We start from the raw sequence: 17,693 nt of genomic DNA on the forward strand, positions 1-17,693 counted from the left end.
AGATTACATTTTGAAGCATTTTATTGACTTAATAAACAAAACAAAGTACAGAAAATGGTGACTTCGTCTTTGATTTCCAAATATTTTAGTCGCAACAGGAGAAAATCGAAAAAAATAACTAAAGTTCAAACATACAATTCTTCATCGAATCTCGAAGTACAGTCTTTTGAAATCGCTTTAACTCTTTAACCTCAGGCAAATCCTTCCATAAAATTTCACGTTGTCCAGGACTCAGAGACCTCTATTTTGCAAACTCGAACAATCCCCAAAGAAATACAATATTTAAATGAATGTTAATACATAAAACATTTGGTGCTACAAAAATATTAAAATGATGCTCTCAACTCACATAACTAATATTCTTTGGGTTCTTTAGGATCATAACCAATGTATTTGGAACCAAGCATGTTTTGTTTCCATTAAAATGCATTTAATAAGGATTTATAAAATGCCTTTTATAGAACTGCAAGCAAATGCCTCAATATTATTTATATTGACTCGGTTAAAGGATGTGATCCACTCCCAGATGGGTTTCCCAAAGGCAAATTTCCAGGGAGCAAGGCGATAAGCTGGAGTTTCCAGGGTTGAGAAATTTGACTTGTGACGATAGATTGTGGGGGGGTTGGGAAGGTTCCCTTTGGACAGAAGAGGTCTAAGAGGAGATGAGATCGAGATATTCAAATTCATGAGGGGGCTGGACAGGTTAGAGAGGGAGAAACTATTCCAGCGTTTAAAAGGATCGAGAACAAGAGGCCACAGATTTTTCAGAAGAAGCAAATGTGAGATGAAGAAAAACATTTTTCCACAGCGAATGGTTCAGGCCTGGAATGCATATTCTGGAAGTGTGGTGGAGGCAGGTTGAAGCGAGGTATTCAAGAGGGCATTATATGATTACTTGAATAGAGACAACGTGCAGGGTTAGAGGGAAAAGGCGGGGGAATTGCACAAAGCCATGATGCTCATTTACAGCGCCGGTGCTGGCACGGTGGGCCGAATGGCCTTCTTCGGCACCATAATACTGCTGTGATTTTAAACATGAGGCAGGAAGCCCAAATCAGGAAATTTTCCTGCTCAGCAAGTGTCGTCAGGTGAACGGCCCTTGCACTAACTGCTTTCATTCCGGAGATGCTGGAGTGGGACCGTGTTGGGCCCACCAAACCCGGAAGCAGTACACAAACGGCCATGGAGGCACGCGAGTGCCGAGATGAGCTGGTTACAAGGCCAACTTAGTTCTCTGGGACTTGATCCCAGACTGTTGTGCCCTCTAGCCTTGATCCCTTCACCCACTTACTCCCCACCCACTCCCCATTCACCCTCCATGCTTCCCATGCCACTGCCATGCCTCATACCACAGCATATACTCCTTCCTGCTCTAACAAACTTATAAAAGTGGCGATCAAACAGAGCCATTATAGTAACAATAAAAAAATCTCTGTATCACTTCACACCCCTTTATCTTGTCCAGATAAACATAAAGATAAATATATATGTATTGTAAAAGAAACAGTTCAAAGAAAGAATAACTTATTATAACCTCATAAATGTGTCAATCAATCAAAGCAAACATTCCAGGTCAGACTGTGAATTTAGCTATTCTGTTGACTAATCTATTATTCAATCTTGGAACTCAGCTGAACATTCATAATAAGGCCATCTGGAGAAACAGATGTTTGATTGCTTCATCGATGCCTCATTGGTCCTATCGTGCATACTGGGTAAGCAAGCATGAATGATGAAGGGAGAGCATGGAAGGGTCATGGGGGCATGGGCAAGACCTTTTCAACACATCCTTTCGAAAGGTTCTTGAATCTAGACTATTGTTCCAAACTCCTCTGAGGGGCCATGAACCATGCGTCCTTGAGAAGCTGGCTCAATTTGCTGAAAATTGCTGGGGTGGGGAGGGAGGATGTGGAGGCAGGGGTGTTGGTATCAGATGCCTACTCCCAAAAGCAAAACGGCCAGGTTGGGAGTGCAAGGTGAGGCTCGCTACCTGCACACTTAACTCATGCCTGTGAAAGTTGCCAGTGTGGGAATGGGGACGGGAATCACTGAATCAGGTCCCGTCCACCATTTTTAAAGGCCTCCATAGTAGTACCAATGCCATGCAACTCCAGCTCAATACCAATCCATAGTGCCATACACATGAAATAGGATCAGGAGTAGACCATCTACCTTTTTGAACCGTTCCTACCATTCAATATGGCCATGGCTTATCTTGGGTTCTATTTCCACTGTCCTCCTCATTTACTTACACCTAGAATCCCTGAGACCAAAACAAATGCCTATCTCAGCCTTAAATGAATTCAATAATCGAGTATCCACCACCCTCTTGGACTGGAGAACTCCAAAGATTCACAACCCCTCAAATGAAGCGATGTTTCCTCATCTCAGTCCTAAATGATCGCCCCCCCCCCTTATCTGAGTCCAGACCAGCGGAAGCAATCTCCCAGCTTTTACCCGATGGAACCCCTTCAAGATCTTGCAGGTGTCAAGGAGATCGTCTCCTATTCATTTGAACTCCAGAGAATAAATGCTCAATTAACTCAGCAATTTAATTTGTTTTCATGCAATCACTATATATGCTGAAATTATTTAGGTAGCCTTCTCTCCTAACCTCTGGGAGGGGTGGGGGATAGGGGGAAGGTGTTGATCTCCAAGACTTTTCTTTTTGTCTCTTCAGGTGACTTGGTCACTTGTCTTACCGAGATCCCTACGGTAGTTAAGGTGCTGTTAAGAAGCCTGGTATATTACCTCTCAGCCAAGATACCAGTCAACATACAAAATGCTGGGTGCCACCTTTGGGTCCGGAGTGGCCACTTGCACCTCAGCTTTCAGCTCTGCTTGCTCTTTGCCAAATAGGAACTGGGCAGAAATGACTGAGGAAGCTCCTGAAATGACATGACCGGGTTGGGATTATTTCCTGGAGTGGTTCTGAAAGTCTCCCGTTGCTCGCAGAGCAGGGGACATTCACCAACCACCTCCCACTCCCCCACCCCCCTCCCAAAACTCCACTGTGCTGTAAAACGTTTAGGTCAGATGGTAGTCAAATCCCCTTGTTCCGAATGCAGTTTCACCCAAGTACCAAGGGTGGCACAGTGGTTAGCACTGCTGACTCATAGCAGTTCAATTCTGGCCTCGGGTGACTGCCTGCGTGGTGTTTGCACATTCTCCCCATGTCTGCGTGGGTTTCCTCCAGGTGCTCCGGTTTCCTCCCACATTGCAAAGATGTGCAGGTTAGGTGGGTTGGCCATGATAAATTGTCCCTTCAGTGTGCAAAAGGATAAGTCGGGTGACTGGGTTGCGGGGGAATGATGGGAGTCTGACCCGAGATAGGGCGCTCTTTCAGAGAGAGTTGGTGCAGACTCAATGGGCCGAATGGCCTCCTTCTACATTGTCGTGATTCTAAGATTCAGCGCACAGGCCATCCTTTGTGCAGTTGGTTAACATTGGGACTGCACTGCACCATCCCATTTTAACCCACTCAGGTCTGGATCCTATTGCTCAGATTGAGTGGAGCATTACCGTACACCATCTCATAACAACGCATGCGCAAAACAATGCTGGCGAGGCCAACAATGGTCACTTCCTTCGAAAGAATAAAAAAACTACCTGGCCAATGCATGTTTGTACAATTTGCGCCTTTGAAGAAGCTAAGTGTGTGAGTGAAATATCTTAATCTTGTCTTTTACATTTGTGTGTGCAACAGGTAATAGCCAAATACTTATCACGCTCTGGGTTCGGGAAGTGACAATCTGATGCTGCCAGTATAACTGGGCATGTTAATGGTTGGAAATGGACATAAACTAGAGAAGGTCAATGATCCATATGGCAACTGTACACAACCCAGACGTACTCTGTAGAGATACCTGGCAGTCACAATAAATATGAAAATCTTTGGTGTCATATATAGTAACAGTTATTTAATCCATTACATAGTAGGAATCCATTTTAGACTTCCATTTACCATTCATAAATGATTAATCTTGAAAATCAGTAACATTTGATGCTTTATTTTGAAATAATTTCAACTATGTCTATAAAAGAATGCTTATTTGTAAATCAGCTGATTTATTTATTGGCAATAAAATCCTTTAATATACAACTTTCTTGCATTTCCACTGGAACTTTAGACTAGACTTGAGACGGACATCGTGCCCACTTGACTTTCCCCCCAATGATTTAAGATTTATTTGAAAACCCTGAATTGCCTCGACAAAGTATTTATCAGATTTGACATGAACACACGCCAGCAAACAGCTCGATGCCACATTCTACGATGAATGAAATATGCCCAAAATCAGGTCATTTGCCATCAATTCCCCCACGCCAACTGCGCTCGGCTGCCAGGGGGGCGGTTCAGGTAAACAGCTGAGCATCTGTAAGTTCACAGAAATACTGGACCGATCTGGAGAGTTCAATAAATGGGAAGGTCAGCCCACTTATTCAGAGAGGCATGAAGCTACTACGTTGGTGCAGTCCGTTGAACTGAACAGGGCGGCAGTTTGAGCTCATGCAGGGTGTGAAATCTGTCCTTTCTCCTCTGATGTGGAATAATGCAAAGGAGATATTTTTTTTGAAGATCACAACCGGGGCTCCGTGCCACAGCTCAGTGCCAACCTGCATTCTGTGGCAGAACGCTCAGCACACCGACAGAACAACAATGTGCCCACCACACAACCATCCCTCCCACCCCCCCTCCCTTGATGTTACCTCCACGTTCCAGCCAAAACTGTAAAGAAATGGAAATAAATGCCAGCCTGCCTTCTCACTCCCTCGCGTGCATGGCAGATGGTGGTCAGGGCTGGGCTTGGCTTTAACTCCCTGATATTGAAAGAGCTTGGCATGATGAATCATGAAATTCCTGTGTAAACAACAGCGAGTTGGACAAGGAACCAGTTGGCTGCTGCCCATTCTTGAGCCTTCGAGGGAGAAGACAAGTTACAAAAGCAATTTGACACAGAACCACATAGTGAACGAGGTGACCGAAAGGAGCATCTTAAAGGTGGAGGAGAGGGGGACAGCAAGGGGAGGAGGTTTAGGTTGGAAGTCCAGAATTTAGGGTCTAAGCACGGCATTCAACTCACTGCAGGAAATTCTGGCACACGCAATGGGCCAGAATTGGAGCGGAGGAAGATTGTTGCACTGACGAAGATTGAGATTATCTGAAAACAGGGATGAGAATTTTAAGCTAGCGTCGAAGTGCAGCCTATTGGACTACATACTCTCACTGCTACGGTTTACACTGATTTCCATTCAATTCCGTATCATCTTGCAGATGTGCCAAAGCCATAATATAACAATGCTGCTGAGGTAACAAAGCAAAACAATAGCACAAAAAACTCCAAAGTCTGGTCCATAGTTTCCTCGAAACACGATTCATCGGATATTTATGAAAGGGGGGGGGGGACGGTTTTATTTTTCTCCACAGCATTAGATGACAGATTCAATTTATAAAATCAACTTTCAGTAGGATCCATCGCTTGTAGGTGACCCAAGCATATTTTTTTCATTCAAAAAACAAAAAGTTTTCTGAAGGGATGAGGTACAATCCAGGAAATGTTCTCCTCCAATGGTAAATTTGGTTGCTAGTCGGTCAGGGGATGAGGGAGCCACTGGGACATTGTTTTGACTGCAGTTTTCCTGTGCGTTCAATTCACCGGGAGGAAAATCGTGCGCGAAATGCAGCCCAGCCCATTGTTCGGCAGCAGGAATCCAGGGGCGGCGAAGGAGCGTCCCCAAATTGTACCTAATTGGAGTGCCTCCTGTGAGAATTTTGAAGGGAATACGATTTCCTTCCCTCATCCCCAAAGTTGACGTAAATATCAAATCATAAAACAGAAATAATGATCTCAACTGTTCTCCTGCAAATGTTAACTGGTTTAAAATACTAATCCAGCCCCCTGTGCCTGGGTAGCTTGCTGTCGGCACATTAAAACATTTGTACAAGAGAACAGCAGCCGTTTAGAACTACTGCCCTTAAACTCAAACTGCGCAATCCCACAAAATCGGCGATACAGCAGTAACAAGCATTCAGCACAACACACAGCTTTGACAAAAAAAAAACCCCGATTAAAACAGAGTTCCACCTTGGCTATGTTAGCATGCTGAATTAAACGTTATTATTTCCTGGGACACAAGCACTGCTATATCTGGTCAGCATTTGAAAGAGAAAGAGCGGTCAATATTTAAGTTAGGATCCTTCAGCTGAATATCATCAGTTGCATTGAGGAGCCTCACTCAAAGCCTCAACGTATCTTTTTCCTACAGAGGCTGCCTGACCTGCTGTGCATTTTCCATTTTATTTTTAAAAAAGAGTTCCAGGGACTGATTTTTTTCCGTCCATATTTTTTTTTTAAAATTCGTGCTCTACCCACATTTGAGCTGGTTAGTAACATTCCAATCTCTGAAGGCCCCTTTTCAAAAGGGCGGAGGAAGGAGATTTTGGAAACAAGCACTGTGTGTCTGGTTTGGGACAGAGAGAGGGCATTGCTACTTGACCCAGCTCAGACAGGTGTCGAAGCAGGCACCTCTGGTGGCACCTTGAGCTCATTAAATTACATGCAAAACAGACACTCAGTCGGGTGGCTGTTGACATGCAAATGTTATGCTTAAATATTGGAGGTCTTTGGGTTCCAAGGTTAGCATTGATGAAGTGTCTTACGATAGGCCTCTTTGTAGGCTCCTCGAATAGATGACTTCAGGTCAGGCATGTGATTTGTTGCTCAACAATATCCGGACAAATCCCATGATTCTACACTTGCTGTTATCCTTGATGTAGTGAAAATCAAATCTGAATCAGAGCAACTATTCATGGAAAATCATCACATTTTTAATTTCTGATAAAGGCTTCTGGTATGGGGCACAACGTAAAAAAGATTTGAAAAGAAAGACTTGCATTTTTATAGTCCTTGCTATGGTGTCAGGACATCCAAAAGCACTTTACAGCCAATTAAAGGTTTCTGAAGTTTAGTCACTGGAGGAAAAGTGGAACCTGGTTCATGCACAGCAAGCTCCAAAAACAATGCAATAAATTGACATCCTAATTTGGTGACATTGATTATTATTTGGAAAAGGTTAGTTTAAAAAAATTCTGACTATTTGAAGGCATGGAATAAAACTCTTTCACAATCTAGACCTTGATGTTACAAATCTCCAGGATGTCAGGCAGTTGTTGGAAGTGTGGGTACAAACAGCCATGATCTTCCAACCACGGGCAGCGTGGTAGCACAAGTGGATAGCACTGCGGCTTCACAGCACCAGGGTCCCAGGTTCGATTCCCCGCTGGGTCACTGTCTGTGTGGAATCTGCACGTTCTCCCCGTGTCTGTGTGGGTTTCCTCCGGGTGCTCCGGTTTCCACCCACAGTCCAAAGAAGTGCAAGTTAGTTGGATTGGTCATGCTAAATTGCCCTTAGTGTCCAGGTTAAGAGGGGTTATTGGGTTACGGGGATAGGGTGGAAGTGAGGGCTTGAGTGGGTCGGTGCTGACTCGATGGGCCTGCATGTTCTATGTTCTATGTTCACTTAAGATGGCTTCATGTGGGAGAGGAGTGCAGCTGATTAATCCTGAATATTATCCAGATTAATATTCAATATATTTATACCTTGATCTATAACAGGAATAATAATAATCTTTAATGTCACAAGAAGGCTTATAGTAACACTGCAATGAAGTTACTGTGGAAATCCCCTATTCGCCACATTCCGGCGCCTGTTCGGGTACACGGAGGGAGAATTCAGAATGTCCAAATTACCTAACAGCATGTCTTTCGGGACTTGTGAGAGGAAACCGGAGCACGCGGAGGAAAGTCACGCAGACATAGGGAGAACGTGCAGACTCCACACAGACAGTGACCCAAGCCGGGAATCGAACCTGGGACCCTGGAGCTGTGAAGCAACAGGGCTAATGTGCTGCCCATATTTGCGTTATACCACATTAATATAACATAGGAAAATGTGCCTCAGTAACAATTTGCTTAAAGTTGGATGACTGTTCCTCATTTATATTGAACAGTTAGTTTAGTAAACACTGATTTTCTTTTCAATATTCAATTGTGGTTTTTCGCAACACCCACGTCAGTATTGATCTCTCAACCAACACCGCACAAAAATCTTATCTGGGCGTTATCACATTGCTATCTGTGGTAGCTTGCTGTGCACTAAGTAACAGCCGTTTCCCCACATTCCAACAGTGACTGCACTTCATAAAGTCAGAGTCGGCTGTCTCTTAATTCGAGGATGAGGTCTCCTCAGGATCGCAAGTTCCTGTCATGTGTCTTCATGTGACTGAGCAGGTGGATTCTCGAGCAACATATCTTTGGGCGCATGGGCAGGATGTCCTATGAGGTAGTGGGATCAGGACAGCAGGATTTTTCTTTCTCTTCTTTCCTTCTCTGCTGCCCCCCGCGACGTCGCTAAGACGTCGTGATTGAAAGCGTGATGCAGCTCGAAGAACAATTGGTCACCATTGTGAACAATTGGTAGCAATTCCTCCCAGACAGTAATCTCAATCTTCCCATGTCTGAAATGTTTTAAAGTGCTTTCGGGACTTCCTGATGTCATAAAAGGTGCTATATATATATTCAAAAGGTTCTTTCTTTCTGTACAGATTAACACATATGCAAACTCTCAGTCACATGTGACTACTGAGAGACTATGAAATGCCAATTTGTGAAAACCATTCCTGTCAACAACCAAAGCCATCTTTATGTTGTAGAACTTCTATCTATTAAGGGAGGTTAATAGGCATGGGTGCCGGAGATATCCAGTGAATGTTTTCCCTAATCCCTGATCAGAAACTCATATCATTACAATTCACATCATTCCAAGGTCGCTTTAAAAATAGCTGCAAAACTAGATCAGCGACATGTCTCCCTCTGATTTTTTTTCACATGACTACAGGCAAATACCTGAACACCATCTGTTCCCCTGACAGTGGCGTGAAACTCAGGGAGCTCCTTCTTTTCATAGCCTGTGCTTCTTAGGCCATTCACCAATTCTCTGCTAACCCTTCATTTTAATGTAGTTGTCATTCTCTCTGTTTAAAAAGGATTGCACACTCGAATAGCCACTTTATCCTGTGTGGAGGGGGGAGTTTCTAATCAATTTAGGGTTGTCAGTTTTGCATTTTCTGCCACCCATTTGCCAAGCGTGCCTGGCATCGGGTTAACGTTTACATTCCACCATCAGTTAAAATGCCGGTAGTATCACGTTACCTTCCCGAAACCTCCTTTTATGCCTGTGATTTTAGTTATGGGAGGCGCATGCAGCCAGCGAACATAAGCAATGTCCTGATGAAAGGTCATCGACTTGAAACGCGGCGGGATCTTCCTGTCCCGCTCACCGGCGGGAATTACCCGTGCCGCCAAAGTCAATGGACTTTTGGCTGGCTCGCTGCATTTTCCAGTCCCGCCCGCAGCAGGATCCACCTGGAAGATCTCGGCCATTAACGCTGTCTCTCTCTCTCCACAGATGCTACCAGACCTGCTGAATACTTACAGAATTTTATGTTTTTATTTCAGATTTCCAGCATCTGCAGCACTTTGCTTTTGAATGTCAGCAATTCTTCATTTTCCACTGGGATTGCGTACCATTGAAGCCACAACATTAAATGTAGCTGAGGCTTACGATGCAGTCGTGATACTTACCAACACAGGATTTTTTTTTCCCCCAATTGATTTGTTGGATATTAGCAGTTACGGTAATTTGATTGATATGAGGTATCAGCAAAAATGGGCATTGATCTATCCTTATTACTAAGTACAAAGTGATTCATTCCATTCAACGTTTCATCCACTTACAAATCCTGGAAGAAGACATTCTAGATAGTTTTAAGTACAGCAGGAACAGTTTGGCTACCAAACACGGCATTTCTTTACGGGATTCATGTAGTCATTCTTTGTGCAGTGAAAAGCATTACTGAATTCTTCAAAATTCTGGAGAGATCCTAAAACTCTGCAATATAAGAGAGAGAAAATAATCAAGAATCAATCAAGTAAGATTGGGTTATACAGCGACTGGGTTTTAATCACTTACATCTGGTGGACAGGTACAAAAATGAATCAATTAGTTTTTGTTTCCTTGGTTTTTCCCAATGCAACTAACACCCCCCTCCCCCAGACGGCCTTCTGTCACTATTTCTTCAGCTTTGCTTTCACTGAGCGCTGACCTTCGTTTTCCTATCAACACATCCTGCTATCTCACCTTTATGCCACTCTCAGCACTTCTTTAGTCCAATATATTACCGTCGTCACCCCCTTTGTCTTCTGTCCATGGCATCTTTGTCAATCTCTCCTTAGCTCCAACCTAGCCCTGACCCCTCTATTCTTCCTCAGCTCCTCCACCCACCTCTCCAATGGTACAATACATCACATTTGTACCTCTCTTCAGTTCTGAAGAGGAGTCATATGGACTCAAAATGTTAACTCTGTTTCGCTCCCCACAGATGTTGCCAGACCTCCTGAGGTTATCTTGCATTTTCTGTTTTTATTGTCAAAATTAATGAAATGCTGAAAGAATATTGGCCTTTTTCTCAGAAAGGCTGAGAAGATCGGGTGAGACCCCTATCTGGAAAAGTGTATTCAGTTCTGTGCAGAGGGAGGGTGTATTGCTTTGGAGTGTGAGCAGTAAAGATTCACCAGAATGATACTGGGGCTCAAAACATAAGAGGCCAGTTTGCATAGAGTAGATTTGTATTCACTTGAATATGGAAGATTCAGGGCTGATTGAATTGACGTATTTAAAATTATTAAAGGATTTTATATGATAGAGGTAAATATTTCCAATGGCGAGAGGCTTCAGAACACACAGGGGGGAGGTGGCATAACCTGCACAATAGAGCCAGACTGTTCAGGGGTAATATCAGGAAACACTTCTTCATGCAAAGGTAGCAGAAATCTGGAACTCTCTCCATAAACATCTGGCCGATTAATTGAAAATTTTAAAACTGCAATTTATATATTTTTCTTAGGTCAGGTTATTAAAGGTTACTGAATAAAATTGGGGATTAATGGTACAGATCAATGACAATCTAATTATTTTAATTATTCCTTCATAGGATACAAGCATTACTGCCACTTGTTGTCCATCCCAAATTGCCCTTGAGAAGATGAAGAAGATATCATATATATATAATATATCATATCGTATCATATAATTTACAGTGCACAAGGAGGCCATTCGGCCCATCGGGTCTGCACCAGCCCTTGGAAAGAGCACCCCACTTAAATCCACACTTCCAACCTATCTTTGTAACCCAGTAACCCCACCCAACCTTTTTGGACACTAAGGGCAATTTATCATGGCCAATCCACCTAACCTGCACATCTTTGGACTGTGGGTGGAAACCAGAGCACCCGGAGGAAACCCACGCACACACGGGGAGGACATGCAGACTCCGCACAGACAGTGACCCAAGCCGGGAATTGAACCTGGGACCCTGGAGCTGTGAAGCAACTGTGCTAACCACCATGCTACCCTGGTGAGCTGCCTTGTAATGGGCAGCACGGTAGCACAAAGGTTACCACTGTTGCTTCACAGTGCCAGGGTCCCAGATTCAATACCTGCTTGGGTCACAGTCGGCGCAGCGGCTGCACATTCTCCCCGTGTCTGCGTGGGTTTCCTCCCGATGCTCCGGTTTCCTCCCACAAGTCCCGAAAGACGCGCTTGAATTGGACATTCTGAATTCTCTGTGTATCCGAACAGGCGGTGGAATGTGACGACTGGGGGATTTTCACAGTAACTTCATTGCAGTGTTAATGTAAACCTACTTGTGACACTAATAAAGATTATTCTTGAACCCCTGCAATCCATGTGGTGTAAGTACACCATCAGTGCTGTTAAGAAGGGAGTTCCAGGATTCTGACCCAGCGGCAGTGAAAGAACGACAATATATTTCCAAGTCAGTGTGTGGGTTGCAGGGGAATTTTCAGGTGGTGCTGTTCGCATGGTTCTGCTTCCCTTGTCCTTTTAAATGGTAGTGGTTGAGAATTTGGAGGGTGCTATCTAAAGAGCCTTGGGGAGTTACTGCAGTGCATCTTGTAGATGGTACACCCTGCTGCCAGTCTGCATCGGTGTCAGAGAGGAGGTAAACGCTTAACGTGCTGGTTGGGGTGCCAATCAAACAGTCTGATCTGTCCTGGATTATGTTGAGCTTCTTGAGTGTTTTTGCAGCTACCATCATTCAGGTATGTGTAGGGTATTTCATCACACTGCTGATCTGTGGTTTGTGGACAGGCTTTGAGGAGTCAGGAGGTGAATAACCTGCCATAGAATTCCATAAATTGCTGTGGGGCAGACGAATGAGGGCTGAGGGGTGGGAGCCCCGCCCTCTGGAGTTGCTGGCCCACCCGATTGGCCGGCAGCTGTGTCCAACCAAGCAGTACCAGGAAGTAATGAGTTGCCACCCCAGGGACTGCAGAAGGAAAAGATGCCCAGGGTCTTTGGCTATGACAGTTTGGGTAGGTTAGGTAAAAGGGTGGGGGAGCTTGGCTTTAAGGTAGGGAGCGGGTAGGAAGGGAGAGTTTGATCTCAAGGGTTGTCCGCCATCCGGCCCCAAAAAGCCGCTTTGCCCTCTTTAAAAATTAAAGTTTAAATAACAGGCTTTCCCACCTAAATGTTTTATGCTCTGGGCAACGTATTATCAGGGTCAATTGTCTTGATAAAAAACCTAATTGACCCTTTGATACACAATCAATACGCTTGAGTCCACGTGGAGTCATATCGATTCAGCTTTAATCAGATAGAACTGTACCCAGCAGCGATGTTACAGAAGTGGAGGCTGCTGGGACGGCATCGGTTCTTATACCCCGCCTCTCAGGGCGGGGCTATGTACATTGCCCAATGGTAGACCCCGCGGTCTAGCCAATGGTTATTCCTCTCTCTGGTACCGCAATACCTGGTATTACCACACCCTTGATTTGGGCAGCACGGTAGCATAGTGGTTAGCACAGTTGCTTCACCGCTCCTGGGTCCCAGGTCGATTCCCGGCTTGGGTCACGGTCTGTGTGGAGTTTGCACGTTCCCCCCGTGTGTGTGTGGGTTTCCTCCGGGTGCTCCGGTTTCCTCCCACAGTCCAAAGAGGTGCAGATTAGGTGCATTGGCCATGCCAAATTGCCCTTAGTGTCCAAAAAGGTTAGGTTGGGTTACGGGGATAAAGGGTATAGGGTAGAGGCGTGGGACTTAAATAGGGTGCTCTTTCCAAGGCCCAGTGCAGAGTCAGTGGGCCGAATGGCTTCCTTCTGCACTGTAAATTCTATGATTATTCATTTAAATATGTTACCTACTTCAGTATCAATCTGTGCCCTGTATTGGCGAGAACCTGGGGGGGGGGGGGGGGGGGGGGGGGAATGGGTGCCCACCCCATTTTATGTGCCCTCACTGGTACGACAAGCACATCAGCTGGGGTTAGGTAAAATTGAGTAGTAAATGGTTCTGCACATTGTGCAATCATCAACGAACAGCCACACTTCTCACCTCATGATGAGGGGAAGTCTTTGATGAAACAGCTGAAAATGGTGGGATCTCAAACACTATCCCGAGGAACTTCTACAGCGATTCTCTGTGGTTGAGATGTTTGGCCTCCAAAAGCCACCCTTTGGGCTAGGTGTGACTCCAAACAGTTGAATGCCTGAATGGCCTCCCCTGGTCTCTATATTCCTCAATTGGTTTACATCGGTTGTGCAACATTGGCTCATAGAAAATTGGTAGCTGTGAAAAGTGAGGGGTAGAGAAGTGGAGAGGGAATTCCAGAGCTTAGGGTGTAGACAGCCGAGGTCACATTTGCCATAAAAAGGTCAAGGAAACTGGGGATTCACAAGAGGCTAGAAATAGAGACATTCAACAGTGTCAGAGGGTTGTAGGTCTCGAGGAGGTTATCAAGCTAGGGAGGGGTAAGGCCATGGGTGGATTTAAATACAAGCATGAGAATTCTGAATTTCAGGGGTTGGGCGACTGAGAACCAATGAAGGTTATTGAGGACAGAGGTGTATGTTGAACGTTCTTGGTGTGAGTTCAGATAGGAAAACAAAAGTGGGGTGGAGGGGGATTTTCAATTCTTGTTGTCGGGAGGCAAGATCAGCTGCAGGAGCGGGAAATCCCACAGGAATCCCCAAACTCGGTTTACAGCCGCGTGGATTTCCATGGCGATTATCGCTGCCCTCCCCCATCGGTGACAGAATGGGAATTCCAATATTGAACATTGGGATCCCCATTTGAATACATTTAAATGTCATTATTGGGTTTTTAATGTCTGATAATCGAACCCGCCACCACGCCCTCATTACATTGTCCATTCGTGCTGACATGAAATACAACAGGCCTCCCTTTGGGCAGTGCCAAGGGGCATCGCCAGGGGGGTGTTGTGTGGGTTGCTTTTTATGGGCAGGGGTTCTATGGTGGGGGAGGCAGGGGGAGACGTCTTCTTTGGGGGCGTTGCGTGGGTGGGTGTTCTGTGGGGGAGGGTACTTTTCAAATCAAAGTTGCCGGCGTGACATCGTGTGACCAACCCCTTCATTTGTTTTCAGCCGTGTGTCGAACGACACGGTGGGAACAGTCAGCTTTGGGACTTGTGCCTCCTCCTAATTAATCCTGCCCGCTGTGTCACTCTGCATATTTTAGGCAAACTTCTGCGCATAGTTTTGAATAAGTTCGTGGTTATGGAGGGTGGAAGAAGAGAGGCGAGCAGAGTTGGAATAGTCTGTAGTTGTCTTTAATAAAATGAAGAAAACTTACAAATCAGATCAGACTTTGTAACAGGGTCCAAACCCTCACCTGAATTTGCCTGGGCTGTGCACATCGGTCTTGATGGAGTTAACAGCATACTCCGGCCTGTATATTCCACACCACACCTGGCAAAGCAATGATTACACTCATTATTACTCAGATCTCAGGAATTACTTTACTGGCAACTATATCACAATATCTACACAACATGTTAGACTGTTCAAATTGTGGCACATGAGCTTGGATAAAGGCCAGCCAATTCAATCTTATTTGTGTCGAGACTTCTCACTCCCTGAATCATAGCACACAGAACCATACAAAACAGAGGATGGCCATTCGATTTTATGCTGGATCTTGGAAAGAGTTACCCATTGAATCCCACCCTCCTGCTCTTTCACCATAATCATGAAAATTTAGACCCATCAATTGATTATCCAATTCCTTTCCAAAAGCAACATTCAAACCGGTTCCAAACTGCGCATTCCAAGGTATAACAACGTGACATACAGACACACATCTCCTCATTTCCCTGGATAGTCCTTTAAGAACTTTGAAGACCTGGAGGTTTGGAAAGGGTTGATTTAGTGTCTCAGTGGAGGATAGCTCCATCATCAGACGGGATCTGTTAGTTTTGGAGCTTAATGATATTGTTTGACGAGACAAGCATTCATTGTGATTTGTTTTTGTTGAAAGCAGTATGCCTTTAAAGGGCTGTCCCTTTAATGTGCCCCTCAGTTTATTTGATTTATTTTAATTGGTTATTTGATTTGCCACAAAATAGGAGAGAAGCAGTCATGTTAAAATCAGTGACGGGCAGTAAGGAGGCAAGGGGCGGGATTCTCCATCCGTTCACGGAAACGGGATTCTCCGAGCCTGCTGCAATGAATGGGAGATTTGGCTGAGCGTCAAATTCTCCGTCCTCGCAGGGAGCGGGAGTGGAGTGAGGCGGACTCGCTACGGAGAATCCCGACCAAGTTCAGAAAAACCTCTTGGTGCCAAGGATGGCGGAAGGGTGCAACAGACTCCCACAAAAAGCAATTGATGTAAACTCAACTGATCATTTTAAACCTCGATCAACAGATTTTAGTTAGCATGCTTTCTAAATGGATATGGAGCCAAAGTAGGTGGACAATGTCATAATATCCACGCATGTATACAATGGAATGCAGACAGGCAGTGATTGACACACAGGATGACCAGTAAGCACACAGCACAGTGCAGCCAATCACCAGACAGGACACCACCACTATAAAGCCAGAGGGCACTAGGTTTCCCGCTCTCTCGGGACCCAGCCACTGAGACAGTCAGAGTCCACGAGCTAGGACAGTGCAAACACCATGCGGTAGCTAGTAAGTCTGGTCAGGCTAGTACAAGGTCTCCAGTCAGTTCAGTATAGTGTCGACCCACAGATAAAGATGTATGTTAGTTCTATCGTTCAATAAAACGGTGTTGGATCTTCTACAGTGTTAGGGGTCTGTTTCTCGCATCACTGCATCAAGTGCAGTCCACACTGAACCGACCTGCCTAACACATCAGACAGATTTAAGGAACAGATAAACAGTGATCCTACTGAATGGCAAAAGAAGTTTGAGGACTGAATGACCTCAGCCAGATCTGGGCGGAACGGTAGCACAGTGGTTAGCATTGTTGCTTCACAGCTCCAGGGTCCAAGGTTCGATTCTCGGCTTGGGTCACTGTCTGTGCGGAGTCTGCACGTTCTCCCCGTGTTCACGTGGTTTCCTCCGGGTGCTCCGGTTTCCTCCCATAGTCCAAAGATGTGCAGGTTAGGTGGATTGGCCATGTTAAATTGCCCATTAGTGTCCATAAAAATGGTAGGTGGGGTTACAGGGATCGGGTGCAAGTGGCGGCTTAATTGGGTGCTCTTTCCAAGGGCCGGTGCAGAGTCGATGGGCTAAATGACCTCCTTCTGCACTGTAAATTCTATGATTCTCTGTTCCTAACCTTTAACAGCAACTTTCAGGGGATGACTTTAATATGCCATCTAGTCATGTTCCTTAAGCAAGAAACAGTAGAAACTAATTGGTCTGCCTAAGCTCAGGATTGCTTTTTTTCTAATCATTCATGATAGAATTGGGCAAAGGCAGCAGGTTGTACACGATAATATAGGATTAAAAGCAAATTACTGCAGGCGCTGGAATCTGAAACACAAACAGAGAATGCTGGACATACTCAGCAGGTCTGGCAGCATCTGTGGAGAGAGAGGGTGCTAATGTTTTGAGTCTGGGTGACTCTTCGTCAAAGCTCGAGAGAACTGGAAATAGGGTCAGGTTTATACTGTTGTGGGAGGGGGGGACATGTTGAGGGGCGGGGGGTTTGGAACAGTGGGGCTGGATAGAGATAATACAGGGTACTGTTACTGTAGCGGTTATGTCACTGGACTAATAAGCCAAAGATTGTGGGTTCAAATCCTTCCATAAGAAGCTGAGCTTCAAAAAAATCTGGAGATTAATGTTGGTAACGTTGCCCAGGAAGCTGCTGAATTGTCTTAAAAACCCAACAGGGTCACCAATGTGCTCTGAAGAAGGAAGCATGCTATGACTCCAGCTTCACACCAGTGTCGCTGACTCTTAACTACCCTCTGAAGTGCTTTGGCTGACCACTCAGTTGCATCAAAACATGTCAAGAAAAGGTCCACCACGACTTTTGGATGGTTAGTGAATGCCACCCTGGTCAGTGACACACATCCTAAGAATCATTTAAAAATACTCTTGCAATATCCATATTGTGCAACTAGATGTCAATAGTGCATTAGCACCACATTTTAAAAAGTCTGCTCAAATATCTATGGGACAGATGAGTATCATGGAATCATGGAATTCCTACAGTACAGAAGGAGGCCATTCGGCCCATTGAGTCTGCACCCAACCTCCAAAAGAGCACCCTACCCACGTCCACTCCTCCGTCCACCCCGCCCTATCCCTGTAACCTAATGCACACATCCCTGGAAACTAAGG

The 17,693-nt window shown here is 45.1% G+C and overlaps 1 protein-coding gene across 3 annotated transcripts in view; it reads right to left on the bottom strand.

Annotated features, from left to right (window-relative positions):
• Window positions 1–3,905: 3,905 nt before the first annotated feature.
• Window positions 3,906–17,693, bottom strand: part of LOC140389564 (neprilysin-like) — a 284,568-nt gene continuing 270,780 nt past the window's right edge. For all 3 annotated transcript variants that reach the window (XM_072473793.1, XM_072473795.1, XM_072473794.1), the window contains exons 22-23: window positions 14,767–14,843; window positions 3,906–9,951 (exon numbers count right to left, since the gene is read on the bottom strand). In XM_072473793.1, the coding sequence (XP_072329894.1) occupies window positions 9,852–9,951; window positions 14,767–14,843 (177 nt within the window). In that variant the 3' untranslated portion in view covers window positions 3,906–9,851. The remainder of the gene's footprint in view (window positions 9,952–14,766; window positions 14,844–17,693) is intronic.

This window comes from Scyliorhinus torazame, chromosome 14 (genome assembly GCF_047496885.1).
Source record: "Scyliorhinus torazame isolate Kashiwa2021f chromosome 14, sScyTor2.1, whole genome shotgun sequence".
NCBI lineage: Eukaryota > Metazoa > Chordata > Chondrichthyes > Carcharhiniformes > Scyliorhinidae > Scyliorhinus > Scyliorhinus torazame.